At 42.1% G+C, this 18,185-nt stretch overlaps 1 protein-coding gene across 1 annotated transcript in view; it reads right to left on the bottom strand.

Moving 5' to 3' along the window:
- DOCK5 (dedicator of cytokinesis 5) overlaps positions 1-18,185 on the bottom strand; it is a 188,107-nt gene that overhangs the window by 57,294 nt on the left and 112,628 nt on the right. The window contains exons 19-26 of the mRNA XM_073622228.1: positions 15,426-15,523; positions 14,451-14,540; positions 11,671-11,771; positions 10,184-10,318; positions 9,787-9,898; positions 9,606-9,676; positions 6,436-6,542; positions 2,074-2,210 (exon numbers count right to left, since the gene is read on the bottom strand). Of these exons, the coding sequence (XP_073478329.1) occupies positions 2,074-2,210; positions 6,436-6,542; positions 9,606-9,676; positions 9,787-9,898; positions 10,184-10,318; positions 11,671-11,771; positions 14,451-14,540; positions 15,426-15,523 (851 nt within the window). The remainder of the gene's footprint in view (positions 1-2,073; positions 2,211-6,435; positions 6,543-9,605; positions 9,677-9,786; positions 9,899-10,183; positions 10,319-11,670; positions 11,772-14,450; positions 14,541-15,425; positions 15,524-18,185) is intronic.

Here is an 18,185-nt window from a genome sequence, read left to right as displayed (position 1 = left end):
CATTAAAATTCAGCCACAGTGACCCCTGTGGTGGGATGACTATGGCACAACATAACTGAACCAGAACTTGTAGCACTTGCAGAATGTTTGCAAATAAAGTTGACCTGGAGTCATGCAATGCAGACTGCAATTGTGCAACAAACTTGTTAAGCCTGGTAAGTCTAGCAATAGCTTAGCAAGTCATTTTCAAACTTGCAGCACAATTGCTTGCTATCTGGGTTCGTATCACATGAAGAAGAGACAGAGCGTTGTTGGCCAACGCTCATGACATTTGGCCATGACATGAGGGTTTGGGAGGCTACAGCAAGTAAAAGTAGGCACATCTGACTGCATCTTACACCTGCAGCAGTATTGCCCCTTCACCCAGTAACAAGTCTCTTCAAATTAAGGCAAGATGCCATGGGTAGCATAAAGTAACCAACAGAAGCTAATGCAAAGGCTTTATTCACATGAAGCATACATAACTGTATGCCGGTGGGGGGCCATATTTACCTGCACGGGGATTCACAGGCGTTATGTTCACCCCAATACAGGCAGTCCCATTGCTGTCAATTGGGATACAGTGGCTGCACGAACACAGCAGCTGCTCCCAATGTGATATGGCCCTCCACAGGTATACTGCTACGTACGTCCAAGTGTGAACGAGGTCAAAGGCCCGCTTTCATTTCTTCAACTAGAATGTGCTGAAAATAATGAATACTTCTTTCTACTAACCAGTTTAAAACATGGGAGGATTTGCAATCTAAACTACACTAACAAATACAGAGTAATTGCAATATGCCGCTGAGATTTTTCTTTAGTGATTAATTTACATATCGCCATATTTAATACAATACAAATAGATGGAAGCACATAAAAACATCAACAATAATAAAATGCTACAATAGAATATTCATTCATATACTTGCCTTTTAAGTACTAACCATCCAAAGTGACCAGATAACATAGATAACAAAACATAATCTGCCACCGATGATGTCATGGTAATATAAGCTCGTTCTTCAAAAACTGAAGCCTAAAAACCTAGAGTTTAAAGCTAAACTCTGGACACAAAAAAACTTAAACTTTAATTAAAAGATATTCCTTAATAGTCACAAAATATATAAATGCACTTTCTGTGCATCAAATGCCTTTGCAAACCCAGATAATACAAAAGTAGCTGTGGCATCATCACTGTACTGTTCATAGCCTGTGCAGACACCATAGCTCCACCCACTACAGGCTGCGTGCAGAAACCTACAGGAGGGTGTGGTAACAAGACCAGTCATCCTACACAAGGAGAGAGCAGCAGTGACCAGGCTTTATTACAGGAAGCTCCTGTACAGAGGCAAAATTTACTGCTGGTCAACGCCACTCATCTGGAGGAAATACACAAAGCACACCAGGATTCAAATACGAATATTTATGTATTTTGGTATTTAGACAGGATTTACTTATCCTGGTGTTCAGCTTCAATAAAATACCTGAAAGGGAAGTGTGTAGGCAGGTGCAGTCTACTTTTTCCACTGCAGGGCACCGCAGTTAAAAAGGAAGTCAACAGGAACAGTGTTATGGTTTCCTGGGTCACTGGATGCTGATCTTGGGTTAGGCAGAGCCTACTTAAAGCCCTGGCTCCCAGGCTTGGCAAACTTTTTTGAGTTGGTAGAGTAGGGACAGATACCCCACCTGTTATAGACAGCACTAGCGATAGGGAAGGGTTCCCGACGAGGAAGGAAAGTGAGGTATGGTCGCGACACCTGGTCATTTTCTCATTTAGGGCACTGGACGGCCAGACCGAGTGCCCTCTTAACAGATGCTGTCAACCCAGTTATTTCCGTCATCTTCATATTGTTGGATTTCATGAGTATACCGGGTTGGGCAGGTGTCCCACCAGGTTGCTGTGACTGTCATTGCTTCACTTCAATACAGGTTTTACATTACACCTGTCTGTGTGAGTTACTGCTGCCGCACATGCTGCACCGCACCTCCAAGTGTTTACTGGCCTTCATACTTCAGAGAATCTACACCTTTATATATAAACTGTTCAACCAAAAACACCTAAATTAAATAATACAAAGCCTCTTTTTTACTCACCGAATCCTTATTCTGAAGAGCTTCCAATATATTGCTCAACAGCTGTCCACTGGCTTCATAATCTGGTTTGTTTGAATTGTCATCTAATTGTCCACTTAACTGGTCAATGAGGAGAGGCAAAATTACATCTCTGCACTCTGAAAGAAAAATCATTTTTGCTGTGGTCAACTAGATTTTTTTAGCCAAACTTATTTGCTGTTGTTCAAAATAGTGTGGGGGAGGGTTAAAAATAGGATTTTTTTAAAACAGCTTACCTGTAAAATCCTTTTCTTTCGAAGGACATCACGGGACACAGAGCCACAGTAATTACTGATGGGTTATATAGGTATCACTGGTGATTGGACACTGGCAAACCCTATCAGGAAGTTCAACCCACTATATAATCCCTCCCCCTTGCAGGGATACCTCAGTTTTGTAGCCAAGCAATATAGTGTATTAGAAGAGGGGCGGGACCTCTGTGTCCCGTGATGTCCTTCGAAAGAAAAGGATTTTACAGGTAAGCTGTTTTAAAAAATCCTATTTTCTTTCTCGAACATCATGGGACACAGAGCCACAGTAATTACTGATGGGATGTCCCAGAGCAATGCTACCTGAGGGGGGGGAACCAAGACCAAGTAGGGTGCAATCAGACCTGAGGACCCTGTACCGCTGCCTGCAGCACACTACGCTCAAAGGCGATATCCTCATGCCTTCTCACATCCACCTAATAGAATCTGGTGAATGTATGAACTGAAGACCAGGTTGCGGCCTTGCAGATTTGAGCCATAGAGGCCTGGTGATGCACTGCCCAAGAAGCACCAATAGCCCTTGTGGAATGTGCCCTGATCTGAAACGGAGGAATCTTCTGTTTCAAACCGTAAGCTTGAATGATCAACTGTCGAATCCATTTAGAAATGGTAGCTTTTGACGCTGCCTGTCCTCTATTGGGACCCTCTGGCAGCACAAACAAAACATCCGTCTTGCGGATCTGAGCAGTTGCCCCTAGATAGGCCTTAACTGCTCTTACTACATCCAACGAATGTAGAGATCTCTCTTCCGGAGAACAGAGATCTGGAAAAAAGGAAGGTAGAACAATGTCTTGGTTTAAATGAAAATCAGAAACCACCTTCGGTAAAAAACTAGGATGAGGGCGTAGTACCACTCTATCCTTGTGTATAATCAAATAAGGCTCCTTACAGGAAAGAGCTGCTAATTCTGATACTCTTCTAGCAGAAGAGATGGCCACCAGAAAAATTAATTTCCTTGTCAACAAGACCAAAGGAATCTGACTTATTGGTTCAAAAGGCTGTTTCTGTAACACAGCCAGGACCAAGTTCAAGTCCCAGGGGTTTAGGGGCGCTTTAACCGGAGGATTAAGACGCATCACCCCCTGCATAAAGTTTCAGACCAAAGAATGCGAAGCAAGTGGCCGCTGAAATAATACTGATAAAGCAGAGACCTGGCCCTTGATGGTACTCAAGGCCAGCTTCATCTCTAATCCCATCTGTAGAAAATCAAGGATTCTACCTATGACATATTTCCTGGGATGCCAACCTCTGGATTCACACCAGGTTATATAAGCCTTCCAGACTCTATGATAAATCATCCTGGAGTCTGGCTTCCTTGCATTAATCAAGGTAGATATGACAGGACCTGAGAGCCCACGACTCTTCAGAACGAGGGTCTCAATAGCCAAACCGTCAAATTTAGCGTTTGTAAGGCAGGATGGAACACTGGACCTTGAGATAACAGGTCTGGGCGTACCGGTAGGGTCCACGGGGAACCTACCGTCATCCTTACTATTTCTGCATACCAAGTTCTTCTGGGCCAAGCGGGGGCCACCAGAAGTACCGACTTCCTTTCCTGCCTGATCCTGCGAAGGAGTCATGGTAGTAGCAGAATAGGCGGGAATGCGTAAATCAGTGAGAACCGATGCCACGGAATCACCAACGCATCCGTCCCGCATGCAAGAGGATCTTTTGTCCTTGCCACAAATCTGTCTATCTTTTTGTTGAATCGGGATGCAAAGAGATCTACATCTGGAACCCCCCATCTTTGGCATATGGCCCAAAAGACGTCGGGATGCAGAGACCATTCCCCTGGAAGTAACTGCTGGCGACTTAGATAGTCCGCCTGCCAATTCTCTATTCCCGGGATGAAAACTGCCGATATGCATGGCACATGCATCTCTGCCCAGACTAAGATCTGGTTCACCTCTCTTTGAGCAGCTCGGCTCCGAGTGCCTCCCTGATGATTGACATAAGCCACTGCTGTGGCATTGTCGGACTGGATCCTGACCGGACAACCCTGTAGCCTGATAGTCCAGGCCTTTAGAGCTAGATGTAGCGCCCGGATCTCCAGAATGTTGATGGGTAAGGTCCTCTCTGTCTTGGACCATACCCCTTGGACCGCAGCCTGTTCCAGAACTGCTCCCCAACCTGACAGACTGGCATCTGTTGTTACCACCGTCCAGGTAACCGGTAGAAAGGATTTCCCCTTCTGCAGGTTTTTGGGTATGAGCCACCAATTGAGGCTCTGACGCACCGCATGCGACAGGTGCATCAGAAAGTCTAATGCCTGAACCTTCTTGTTCCAGGTCGACAGAATACTGTGTTGCAGCATTCTTGAGTGAAACTGAGCATAGGGAACTGCTTCGAATGAAGACACCATCTTCCCTAGTAGCCTCATACAAAGGCGGACTGAGGGACCCTTCTTGGTCCTTACTGTCAGAATCAGCTCTTTCAAAGCAGTGATCTTTGCCTGGGGTAGAAATATTTTCTCCTGGCTTGTATCTATAATCAGACCTAAATACTCCAGTCTTCTTACTGGTTTTAGGAAAGACTTTTCTAAGTTGAGGATCCAACCCAGGTGTTCTAGATACCTGACCGTGGTCCTCAAGTTTCCATTCAAAGAGGCTACCGACCGGTCTATCAAGAGCAGGTCGTCTAGGTATGCTATGACAGCTATACCCTGAGCCCTTAATCTGGCCAGAGGAGGAGCCAAGATCTATGTTAACACTCGAGGTGCAGTGGCCACGTCCATCACCTAAGACACTGGCGTAAAAACTGAGGTATCCCTGCAAGGGGGAAGGATTATATAGGGGGTTGAACTTCCTGATAGGGTGTGCCAGTGTCCAATCACCAGTGATACCTATATAACCCATCAGTAATTACTGTGGCTCTGTGTCCCGTGATGTTCGAGAAAGAAATTCAGATTAAGTTATTTTTTTGCTATCTGTAGACCACTGGGGAAGTTTCCCTTCAATTCTAGTCTTGGAGATGCAACAGAAAATAAGAAAAAAAATCTCTCCAAAGTGAACAGAATTCCCATCTTAGGAACAGGTGTCCCCAATTAAGTATGTTCTCTCCTCTTGCTCTATCTAGGTGGTAATGGTCATGAAGACCAATGAGGAGTCTCACCAAAGTGGCTATTATCATCGTGCAACAGGTGTCGGTCCCCCAGTTGTCTCCTGCCATCCTTAGCCTTTTGATATTCTAATAAGAAAACCTGAAATTGTAATCAAGTGATCCAGTACATAGCAGCCTCCTTAACACAGGCAGTAAAAAAAAAAAACCTGATAAAAGGTCTAAGGCCGCATTCACACTTTGCGTAGCAGAAACGCGTGTTCCCGCTGACAATTTTTATTCCCACATGTTGCACATAGGGCAGCCCATTCACTTGATTGTTTATAATGGCAAAGAGGCTCATCTACCAAATTTTGGCACTCAGCAAAGGGCGGTTTGCCATGATTTTCGCACTACAAAGTTGTACAGCGTTTGGGTGCCAATAAGAAATAAAGGCACTGCAAGCATTTTGCCATGATTCTGAAAATGTAGGCAGAATCGCACAATTCTGCCCTTGATTCCAATACGCTTAGGTGTGAACAGGGCTTAAAGAGGAAGTAAACTCCCGTGGTTTGTTTGTACCTATAGATAAGTCTATAATAAGACTTACCTGTAGGTACTGTAAATATCTCCTAAACTTGCACCGTTTAGGAGATATTTACTGTATACCCCGCCAATGACGCCATCATTGCATGGCGCTCTGAAGGAACAGCTGCCCGTTTCTTCAGAGCTGCATGCCGTGACTCAAAGCGCCGGAGCCCTGGAACCCGGAAAAAACACTGGGGAAGATGTCAGCCATCTCAGCGGAGTGCCAGCGCCGCTGCGGGGGCTTCGTTCTAAGGTAGGTGTTTCACAATGAGCTAGTATGCGATGCATACTAGGTCATTATACCTTTGTCTTACAGGTTTTTTTTACAACCCCTTTAACACCTCCAAAATCTATTAAAAAGCCTTTCTGTGCACTAAAAGGGTTAGTTTATTCTAAAGAAAATAATTTTAAATAATGTTCCTGATTTCAGCATGGCAAATGTAGTTCTCACCTTGTTGCAGAAAGAGGTCACTCTCCACCACTTTGCACATGCAGGTCAGGGTCTGATGGACAAGTTGGTCTGCTGGAACACTCTGCATGAACTTGGCAAAAAGAACACTGAAAGAGAACAATATCAAGTAAAGATTTTACAGATTGTGGAAATGTAAACCCAGAAACCATACCAGTGGATGATCTGTCCTTGTTTGTGACAATGTACGCTCACAGGACCCACTGCAAATTTTTACCCTATACACAGATACCACAATTCACTTCTCTCTAGTAAAAAGGAGTAATCTGTTATTATTTGGATTTTTTTCTGTGGCTGAACACTATATTACCACAACCTGTAGATTAAAGTTTTCAAGCAGTCTACTGTGCCATGAGAACATTGAAGTGGTTCTAAAGGGTGGACTTTTGTTTACCTTAATGCATTCCCTGCATTATGGCAAAACATTTTCCAGTGTTTGTATCACAAGCTTACCCCCCGTATACTTACCTAACCCAATCTCAATCCAGCGCTGTGCCCATCTGCAGCGGCTCTCTCCTCTTTCTCTGCTCAGAGTTAGCAGCGGGAGCCATTGGCTCCTGATGCTGTCAATCAAATCCTGTGACTAGAAAATGGGGGGTGGGCCAAGCTGCGCTGTGTCTCAATAGACACACAAAGCCTGACTTGATAGCAAGCCGCAGGTGCACCCCCATTAGAAGCAGCTTCCTTTGGTGGCACACTGAGAAGATGAGCCCAGAGCACCAACTGGAGACCCGAGCAGAGGAGGTTTGGGGCTATTCTGTACATGTTTATTACTCACAAACATGTATTCCCTAGAATTTTTTAAGATGAAAAGGGTTTGGCAGTGTGGTTACCTCAACAGTTGGACGCTGAGGTATCACATACATGGGTGATCTGGAGCCCAGGTGTGGTCATGCTGATGGCATTACCCATCCCATGTATGTATCTGGTCAGACCATCCTGTTTCTTTTTTCTTTGCCATTATGTGTTCTATCATGGGCACAATGCGACTCTGAGTAGCAGTGTCTCAGGCCTGTAACTGTACCCTTTGCCAATGTCAACTTACATACTATCATTGTATCTAGATATTGTTTTCTAGCTTGCAAGACTTAAATGTAATTTTAACAGAAGATCCATAAAAAAAAAAAAAAAAACACACACACACATATATATATATATATATATATATATATATATATACACACACACACACACACACACACACACACACACACACACACACACACACACATATATATATATATATATATGTAACAGTTATTTAAAGGAGAAGTCCAGCCAAAGCTCGTTTGGCTAAACCTCTCCTATGGATCACAGGAGTGCAAAATCAGCAGAGACAGACTGAAGTCCACTCTCTGCTGACGTCACCAATGTCAGTCCAAGCACCGTGTCATCCCGTCAGCACTACAAGAAAATGATTATTTTGCACCGGGAAAAAAAGAGTATCGGGGGAATTTGGATCAAAAACGATAGGGCACAATTAAGGGATATTATTAAAAAGGGAAAGATATTACCATTTTTAGAATTAAAACAAAATAAGGAAACATGGGCGATGGATGAATGGAGATACCTCCAGTTGGGACACTTTGTCAGAAATTTACCTCAGCCAATAAGATCAGGAGACGACCTGACAGTATTGGAAAGGCTGTGTTTAGTAGACGACACAAAAAGTACTATATCTAAGATATATAAATTGTTGCTGACGATGGACGAGGTGGAGGTCCCTCCATTTATTAAAAAATGGGAGAGGGAATTGGGGTCACAGAAAGATAAAAACACGATAGGGAAAATTTGGGGATTAACCCATAGTTCGGTAGCAGATGTCAACACAGCTGAAATGAATTACAAATGTTTAACTGGTTGGTATGCAACCCCGGACAAAATCAGTAGATTCCAAAGGGGTAAATCAGCGGAATGCTGGCGAGGCAGCAAGGAGGTTGGTACAATGGCTCATCTCTGGTGGGACTGTCTAATTAAAAGCTACTGGACAAAGATTTTATTTTTTATAAAATAAATCACTAAAATAGAAGTGGTGAGAGATCCCTGGGTAGTACTACTACATGGAATAGATGGTGAAGTTAAACAATATAAAGAAACTTTAGTGCCACATTTGTTAAACGCGGCAAAAAGACTAATTCCCAGGAAATGGCAAGTAGCAGAAAGTCCTTTAATATGAGGTGGATTAATGCAGTAGAAGAAATATATTATATGGATTATAGGAGTTATAGTAGAGATGAACATAGGGAGGAGGTAAAAGATAAGTGGGAGTGCTGGAGAGAATGAAAAAAAAACATGGAGCTATGCAGAAGAACTGAGAATATAGATCTGTAACAGGGAAAGGTGCACTGAATACACAGGAAAGGGGAGGGGGTTTAGGGGGGGGAGAAGAATGCAGAGGAAAGGTAGATGTTCTCGTAAACAGTGGGGTTTGTAAGTTTTATATTTATCTTTTTTATGGTCACAAATGAGTACACAAGACCTTGTTTCCAACTTTTACTACAAAGATTGTGGTAACTAGTGAAATATGCTATGCTCCAGGAAATTTCACAAAAAATGTGTATGTACACATAATTGTAACAAAGAACACATCAGCTTAAACTTGACTCCTGCCTAACCCTAGGATTTGTTCACATGCGGTAAAAGCAGGCAGTTGAGCCAAGGTTTTATCGACCTGAACACCTACATGCAGCCGCTCAGGGCTATACACAGGCTGTGGCCACTGCAAAAAAATTAAACAGCATGTGTCTATGGGGGTGTGCCACCATTGTGTGTATTACACAGAATTGCAGCACGGTGGTGCAACATTTACTGGGTTAAATCAGGCGGTAAGGAGGAGATAGACTACCTCCTCACTGCCTGTCAAAACACTTCTGAAAATAGATGCACCATGGGTCCTTTTCAGGGTGGCAGCAAGGCCTGCTGCAAATATGAATGAGCCCTTACAGTAAGCATTTTAGAATACACTAATGACTCTACAGGCTATTATAGATAGTTTTAGAACACCAAGCTTTACAAAGCAACAAGCTTCAGCCAATGTATTCATTTAATCCTTAGTTTAGTGTTACCTTTTTCATCCATCACTACATGGTACCTCTTCATATCATAACTGTGCAACATAAATTATACTGTGTTTGTGTATTTGTTTTACTTACCTCAGTTCCACAGAATCAAACACGGTCTTCAAGTGATTAATAATTCCTGGAAGATACTTCAAGGCTGCTGCCTATAACAGAACACACAGTGATTGTACTACACCAACTATTCTAAGGAAAGAGGTCTGTAGTATCGATTTGTGACCATTTGGCCTACCTAGGCCTTTTACTGGTAACCCACCTTAATCTTCACAGCTTCCTCCAATGGCCGGTCCATCAGCTCATTAAAGGACAGGAAGAGCTGGCGAATGGAATCGTTGAACTGGTCTTTCCCCTCGTCCTGACCATAAAACCTGTAATCATAGCACGTTGGGTTGGGTTTATTTGATATAACCGTGCAAAAGATAATGATTGCAGAAACCCAAGATGAACCCAGGTGTCACTAATAAAATATGGGCACATTCCATAATATATTATATATTACAATATAACATATATTACTATAAAGGGGTGCCCATGCTCTATAGTCAGTACAATGTGGTTTTAAAAATGTTTATTTAGCCACAGTTACCCTTCAAGCACAGTTTTTTGCAAAATACATAAATGGCATGAGAACATGCTACCATAGAAAGCCTTACCTTAGGTAGAGTACCCTGGACTGGACTATAAATCTGAAAAGATACTTTATGGCTTTAAGAGAGGAAAAGAGCATCTCTCTGCGACACGGGTCGTCCGTACTCCTCACATACCACGTAAGAACCTTAATCAGCTTCCTGCAGACAGGAGACAAGTGCACAGTGAACCTATAGAACAGATCTTGTTATCTACTAATGGCTGCCAGACACTTAGAAAGTTCTGAAGCCAGAGGGCCAGGCAACTAGCATTTCAGAATGAAGTCATATTAAGCAGTGTGGACTCTATAGCTTAAATCTCACCAGTATTACAGTAGTCAAGGAAGAACCCTCCTGTCCTGCTGGCTTTATTGAACAGCCATCAAATCTGCTCCTTAACATACTGGGGAAAGTACAGCTCATATAGTACTCTGAGTCTGCTCTGATGTAAGTGCTGCAGGTTTTATAAACCTCGGCACTATAGTCGGCAGTGCTGATCAGTGTGTTCTGACGGTAGGGAAGTCTCTCTGCTGTCAGAACACAATAGCTCAGCGGGAGTGATTCGCCCATCCACCTCAAATGTCTAGATTGGGGAATTGCATCAGTTACATAGTAGGTGATGTCAAAAAAAGACACAAGTCCATCAAGTCCAACCCATGTGTGTGATTATATGTCAGTATTACATTATATATCCCTGTATGTTGTGGTCGTTCAGGTGCTTATCTAATAGTTTCTTAAAACTATCGATGCTCCCCGCTGAGACAACCGCCTGTGGAAGGGAATTCCACATCCTTGCCACTATTACAGTAAAGAACCATCTATGTAGTTTAAAGGTTAAACCTCTTTTCTTCTAATTTTAATGAGTGGCCACGTGTCTTGTTAAACTCCCTTCCGCGAAAAAGTTGTATCCCTATTGTGGGGTCACCAGTATGGTATTTGTATATACGTTTTTTTTCTTTCAACCTGCTGGTCAAACAAAAATAAATAAATGGATAAATTACTAATTTATGGGATGGCTAATACAGGCAATAGATTATGTGATTTTCTTTCCTGTAACTATGGGTTACAGGACAGAAAATTGCTCTATTTCCCTGTGACCGACTGTTAATGGAGGAATCCTTCTTGCAGGGCTAGCATGTTCTCCCAGCAGCGGGGCGCGGGGAGCCGTCCCTGCCGGGAGAACACAATGATTATTGCTAGCGGCTATAGCCACTGCTAATACTTGCATGCTAGAAATCCAACATGCTGGTTGTACCCAAGTCGATTGACGGACCAACTTGGGTATAATCATTCTACCCATAGTCTGATCGAATCTTGGAAGATTCCTGTTGAACTAGCTGAGATTTGAACCATCTATGGCCGGCTTAAGTGTTAATGGCTTATCTAATAAGACAATAAACATTGTTATGGCGACAGAAGATGAGGTTTTGCAAGTTACCACATATTACTTTAATACAAAATAAGCCGTATGATTACAAACACATCCACATTAAGCAAAAAGATACATTACTCACTCATAAGCCAGCGTCGTACTGAAGTGCTTAGTAATATAGGTCTCCAGGACCGGATTAAAGTGCTGAAACTTAATATCTGCGATCAGAGAAATGATGAAAACCTGAAAAATATCAGACACTGAGAAAGGAATACATCTAAAACACAGAACTGTATAAAGGAAATGTAACACAATATCCGTGGACAGAGAGATTGCTATTATAAGGAAATGCAGCACATTATTCCTGACTTAGAACTGCAAGTGACGAGTTTGCAGTCTGAAGTGCATTTTGCTTGCTATAGCAGAAACATTTTCATGTGTACAACAAGCATGCTCTTTATAAGTAAGTGGGCTGTTCACATGTTTATGAATAATTCTAACTGCTTAGAAGATGGCAAAAAGAGAATATTAAACAGGTTGTATTATTGTGTCAAACAAAATACACTATACCATAGAATTATTTCCATGCTGTATCAGTGCCTTGTAAAAGTATTCATTCCCCTTAAAATTTTCCACATTTTGTCATGCTACAACCAAAAACATAAATGTATTTTTTTGGGATTGTATGTGCTAGACCAACACAAAGTGGGGCATAATTGTGAAGTGGAAGGAGAATGATAAATGATTTTCAATTTTTTTTACAAATAAGAATCTGAAAAGTGTGGAGTGCATTTGTATTCAGCCGCCTTTACTCTGATACCCCCAACTAAAATCTAGTGGAACCAATTGCCTTCAGAAGTCACTTAATTAGTAAATAGAGTCCACCTGTGTGTAATTTAATCTCAATATAAATACAGCTGTTCTGTGAATCCCTCAGAGGTTTGTTAGAGAGCCTTAGTGAACAAACCACATCACGAAGGCCAAGGAACACACCAAACAGGTCAGGGATAAAGCTGTGGAGAAGTTTAAAGCAGAGTTAGGTTATAAAAAAATATCCCAAGCTTTGAACATCTCACGGAGCTCTGTTCAATCCATCATCCGAAAATGGAAAGAGTATGGCACAACTGCAAACCTACCAAGACATGGCCAACCACCTAAACTGACAGGCCGGGGAAGGAGAGCATTAATCAGAGAAGCAGCCAAGAGGCCCATGGTAACTCTGGAGGAGCTGCAGAGATCCACAGCTCAGGTGGGAGAATCTGTCCACAGGACAACTATTAGTCGTGCACTCCACAAATCTGGCCTTTATGAAAGAGTGACAAGAAGAAAGCCATTGCTGAAAAAAGCCATAAGAAATCCAAATGGATGGAGCCAAATACAGTGCAATCTTAGACGAAAAACTGTTAGGCCTGATTTACACCTATGCATTTTTAGTGCTTTTTGCACTACAGAATGTGTTCCATATGTTAACTGGACTGTAGTGCAAATCTGCAAAATGCAAAAAGCACTAAAAATGCATAGGTGTGAATCAGGCCTTAGAGCAAGGATAGGCAACCTTGGCTCGTGTTTGTCAGAGTCTCACAATGTCTCATGGGACTTGTAGTTTCAAAACAGCTGGAGGGCCGAGGTTGCCTACTCCTGCCTTAGAGTCTGCAAAAGACTTGAGACTGGGGCGGAGGTTTACTTTCCAACAGGACAACCACTCTAAAAATACAGCCAAATGCTTCAATGGAATGGTTTAGATCAAAGCATATTCATGTGTTAGAATGGTTCAGTCAAAGACCAGACCTAAATCCAATTAAGAATCTGTGGCAAGACTTGAAAATTGCTGTTCACAGACGCTCTCCATCCAATCTGACAGAGCCTGAGCTATTTTGCAAAGAAGAATGGGCAAAAATGTCACTCTCTAGATGTGCAAAGCTGGTAGAGACATACCCAAAAAGACTTGCAGCTGTAATTGCAGAGAAAGGTGGTTCTACAAAGTAGTGACTCAGGCAGGCTGAATACAAATGCACGTCACACTTGTCAGATATTTGTAAAAAAAAAAAAATTTTAAAAACATTTATCATTTTCCTCACACTTACAATTATGTGCCACTTTGAATCAGTCTATCACATAAAATCCCAATAAAATACATTTACCTTTTTGGTTGTAACATGACAAAATGTAGAAAATTCAAGGGGTACGAATACTTTTTCAAGGCACTGTACATTATGCACTGTCAGTTTAGGCATGCACTGTCTATACAGGTTATAAGTGAAATTTAAGGACAAAGGAATAGTGCCTAGAAAACACAATGCAGATACAGAGGTTGGACAAAAATATGGAAACACTACATGATTTGCAGGTATGAAAGTGACGACATGTTTCGCATTGAAAGCGATCTAACATTCTTTTGCTTCCGCTGTGTGATGAGACACCCAGCTAACAGGTGGGAAGCCTCACTTACATCATTCACTGTGTGCGCTGCTAGTAATATGGAGTCGTGTCAGAGCTTAGTGCGTTTCAAAGAGGACCAATCATTTGTGCCCACGCAGGTGGTGCCCCTGTGACTGAAGTTGCCAATTTATTGGCGGTGTTGTCAACTACAGTATCAAAGGTTATGATGGCATATGCAGTTTCTGAGAAAACGTTGTCTGCATAAGCGCGGTCAACATGGTCAACTGACCGAAAGAGACAAAAAGGACATTACACAGGATTGTGACCAGGATTTTTGCATGAAGAGTGGTATCAGATTCCAATTATCCACCATCCAAGACTAATATTTGTCAATTCCCAGGAGAATTCAGGCCGTCTTGGAAGCCAAAGGCGGTCCATCACCATATTCGTTAACAATTTTGTTCTTTTATCATACTTGTTTCCATAATTTTGTAAAACCCCTGTATATGATCATTTGCTATAAACCACTGTCATCCATCTCACCAGTGCATCAAACACAAGCACATCACAGCTCTCCTTGTCTGGGTTCTCCATCATGATGTTGAAGAGAGCATCCAATGTGTCTTGCAGAAACTGAGGAGACCAAAAGAGAAAGCGAACTCAGAGGCAGCTTAAGCATATGATATAGGAAAAACGGCAAATATATTAAACTGACAGGAACGTTTGGAGTTAAATTTGAGTCAAGCACTGAGATCACAATATATTATATTTTAATTTTCTGACAACAGGTGGTGGCGATGAGCTTCTTTTCAGGTTTGCCAAGTCTTTATGTGCTTTGATGAAAAATGCCAGTTAGTAGAGCTTAGTAGCTCAAGCTCCAACTGAATGAGAGTAGTGACTCCTTCTTCCTAACTCCTGCTGTGTACAGAGAACTCTATACAGTATTAGCTTTCAATTACAAAGAGAGAGCCAGGAGGCAGACAAGTTCCCTGTATCTTTTTTCTTGTAAAAAAAAAAAAAAAAAAAGTATGTGTACATAGATCATCAGCTGAAGGTAAAATGTATATGCACAAGTGAGTAAATAAGAGCAGAGACTTCTCCTCCTCCATGTAAGCTTAATTAAAAGGTGTAATCAGAGAGAGAGCCTGAAAGTAAACAGCTTCTGTTGTGCTCTCTGTTTAGAAAACCCATGAAGCTGTGGAAATACCATGTTATTTTATTAAATATGTATTTGAAAGAAGAAGATGGCAAATTACAATTCACCTGTGCATGTGTGCAATCTCGCAACCAGCAAATTGATCATTCAAAATATAAACCTAAGCTTTGTAAACATCTTTATATTAAAATGAAGGGAAATGTGATTTACATGCAAACTATTTGATCTAGCCAAATCATGGCATGCTACTAATGAATTCCCTAGTGTCTACCTGAAAAAAACATTGTGATATTGTCCAACCCACACTGGCAAATATCAATAAATTCAGCATGAGAATTACAAAGCTCCTGCTCATCACTCACCTTCATGATCTCACCTCCATCCACCTCCATGAGTTTGCGGAGCGCTTGAGAAACAGGCCTGGGGTTTGACCGCCAATTTAACAGGCCAAGTAAATCGACTGCCAGGGAGTAATTAAAAAAAAAGAAAACAAAACAATTAGTTTGGGGCTTAAACTAGCACTAAGTGAAAGTTTACATCTGCAGCTAAAAAAAATAAAGAAAAATTCCCACACAACCCATGGGAATGCAAACCCTGCATGAAGCAGATTAAGAGGTCAACTGCAAGTCATATGCACCTGTCAATGAATTCTGAATGATCTTAGAAATGTCTCAGACCAATGTCAAACCAATGCCACTGACACAAGCCCAAAGCCCATTGTCATAGGCCCTTAGGCACGTGGGGTAGGGGCAGTGGTCATGGTCAGAGTCAGCAGCTAGGAAACTGACTGATAACTACACACCATATTTAGGGGTGCAGGGGCACTATACAGAGGGAACAGAAGCAGCTGAAATTACCTGGAGGTGAATGCTATTCCAAGTAGGGCTTAAAAAAGATCAACTGCAGCTATACACTTCAAAAGGGAGCTAAACTCTGCAAAACACTTATCTTCACCTTCCAGTGACGGTTACATCACTCACCAGCCAATGTCACCTTAAACCCGGGTGCTGGGTTTTTTGGCCAGCAGAGGGATGATATCATCCTGCACATGAGCACTGGATGTCACAGTCACTCCAACATAGCTGGATTGTGTCGGGAATGTCTCTTCTGCAATAAAGAGCTGTCATCTCACAACATTTTACATTTTATGTTTAGTTACAATCTGAGCGTTAGATTAAATGTCATACAGTGGGGAAAATAATTATTTGATCCCCAGCAGATTTTGTAAGTTTACCCACTTACAAAGAAATGATGGGTCTATAATTTTTATCATAGGTGTATTTTAAATGATAGAGACAGAATATCAACCAAAAATCCAGAAAAAAAACATAATACAAATGTTATAAAAGTTGCAGTTCAGTAAGTAAAATAATTATTTGATTCCCAAGCAAAACATGACTTGGTACTTGGTGGAGAAACCCTTGTTGGCAAGCTCAGAGGTAAGACATTTCTTGTAGTTGGTTACCAGGTTTGCACACATCTCAGGAGGAATTTTGATCCACTCTTCTTTACAGATCTTCTCTAAATACTTAATGTTTCTTGGCTGTCGCTTGGCAACTCGAAGTTTCAGCTCGCTCCATACATTTTCTATAGAATTAAAGCAGAGTTCCACCCAAAAGTGGAACTTCCGCTCATTGTACTTCTCCTCCCCTCCGTTGCCACATTTGGTACCTTTCGGGGGGGTGGGGGGATAGCATACCTGTCTTTCACAGGTATGCTTTCCCCACTTCTGGGAACCTCAGCCGCGGATATCGAAGTCACGGCTGGGGCTCCCTCCTCCTTCCCCCGTCGCCGGGTCAGTAGGAGAGAGGAGAGGAGCCTCGCGCATGCGCAGTAGTGTTCCCGGCGTGAAGCCGAAAGGCCACACTGCCAGGTTCCCTTACTCGCAATGGAGGCAGCATGCACCCAACAGCTGATGGAATCATCAGCTGCGGTGCTGACATTGCTGGACTCCAGGACAGTTAAGTGTCCGATTATTAAAAGTCAGCAGCTGCAGTATGTGTAGCTGCTGGCGTTTAATTTTTTTAGCAGTGGGCGGACCTCCTCTTTAAGCTCTGGAGAATGGCTAGGCCACTCCTTGACCTTAAGGTGCTTCTTCTTGAGCCACTTTGTTGCTTTGGCGGTATGTTTTGGGTCATTGTCATGCTGGAAGACCCATCCACGACCCATCTTCAGTGTTCTGACTGAGCGAAGGTTCTCATCCAAGATTTTTCAATACATGGCCCCATCCATTGGCATCTCAATGCGGCAAAGTCGGCCTGTACCTTTCGCAGAGAAACAGCTCCAAAGCATGTTTCCTCCTCTGTGCTTGACTGTAGGGATGGTGTTCTTAGGGTCATAGTCAGCATTTTTCTTCCTCCAAACATGGCAAGCTGAGTTAATGTCAAAGAGGTAAATTTTGGTCTCATCTGACCTCAGCACTTTCTCCCAATCCTTCTTTGAATCATTTATAGGTTCATTGGCAAATTTCAGACAGGCCTGTACATGTGCCTTCTTGAGGAGGGGGACCTTGTAGGCACTGCAGGACTTCAATCCATGGCATTGTATTGTGTTACCGATGGTTTGTTTGGTGACTGTGGTCCCAAATGCCTTGAGATTATTCACAAACTCCTCCCGTGTAGCTCTGGGCTAATCCGTCACCTTTCTCATGATCCTTACCCCATGAGGCGAAATCTTGCATGGAGCTCCAGATAGAGGGCGATTGATGGTTATTTTGTATTTCTTTCATAATCGTTCCAACAGTTGTCTCCTTCTCACCAAGCTTCTTGCCGATAATCTTGTAGCCCATTCCTGTAGTCCTTTGACAGCTCTTTGGTTTTGCCCATGATGGTGAGGTGTTAATGGAAGAAAGATTCTGTGGACAGGTGTGTTTCATACACATGAGCACATACTGTAGCCAATCTGAACCAGAATTATTGTTGGTTGGTAGGGGATAAAATACTTATTTTACTCACTGAACTGCAAATATATATATATATATATATATATATATATATATATATATATATATATATGTATATATATATATAAAAAACATTTGTCTTATGTGTTTTTTTTCTGGATTTTTGGTTGATATTCTGTCTTTATCATTTAAAATACACCTATGACCCTTCATTTCTTTT

The sequence above is a fragment of the Aquarana catesbeiana genome, linkage group LG03 (genome assembly GCF_042186555.1).
Source record: "Aquarana catesbeiana isolate 2022-GZ linkage group LG03, ASM4218655v1, whole genome shotgun sequence".
In the NCBI taxonomy this organism is placed as follows: domain Eukaryota; kingdom Metazoa; phylum Chordata; class Amphibia; order Anura; family Ranidae; genus Aquarana; species Aquarana catesbeiana.
The sequence above is the reverse complement of the archived record's forward strand: the minus strand, read 5'-3'. Positions and strand labels throughout refer to the sequence as shown.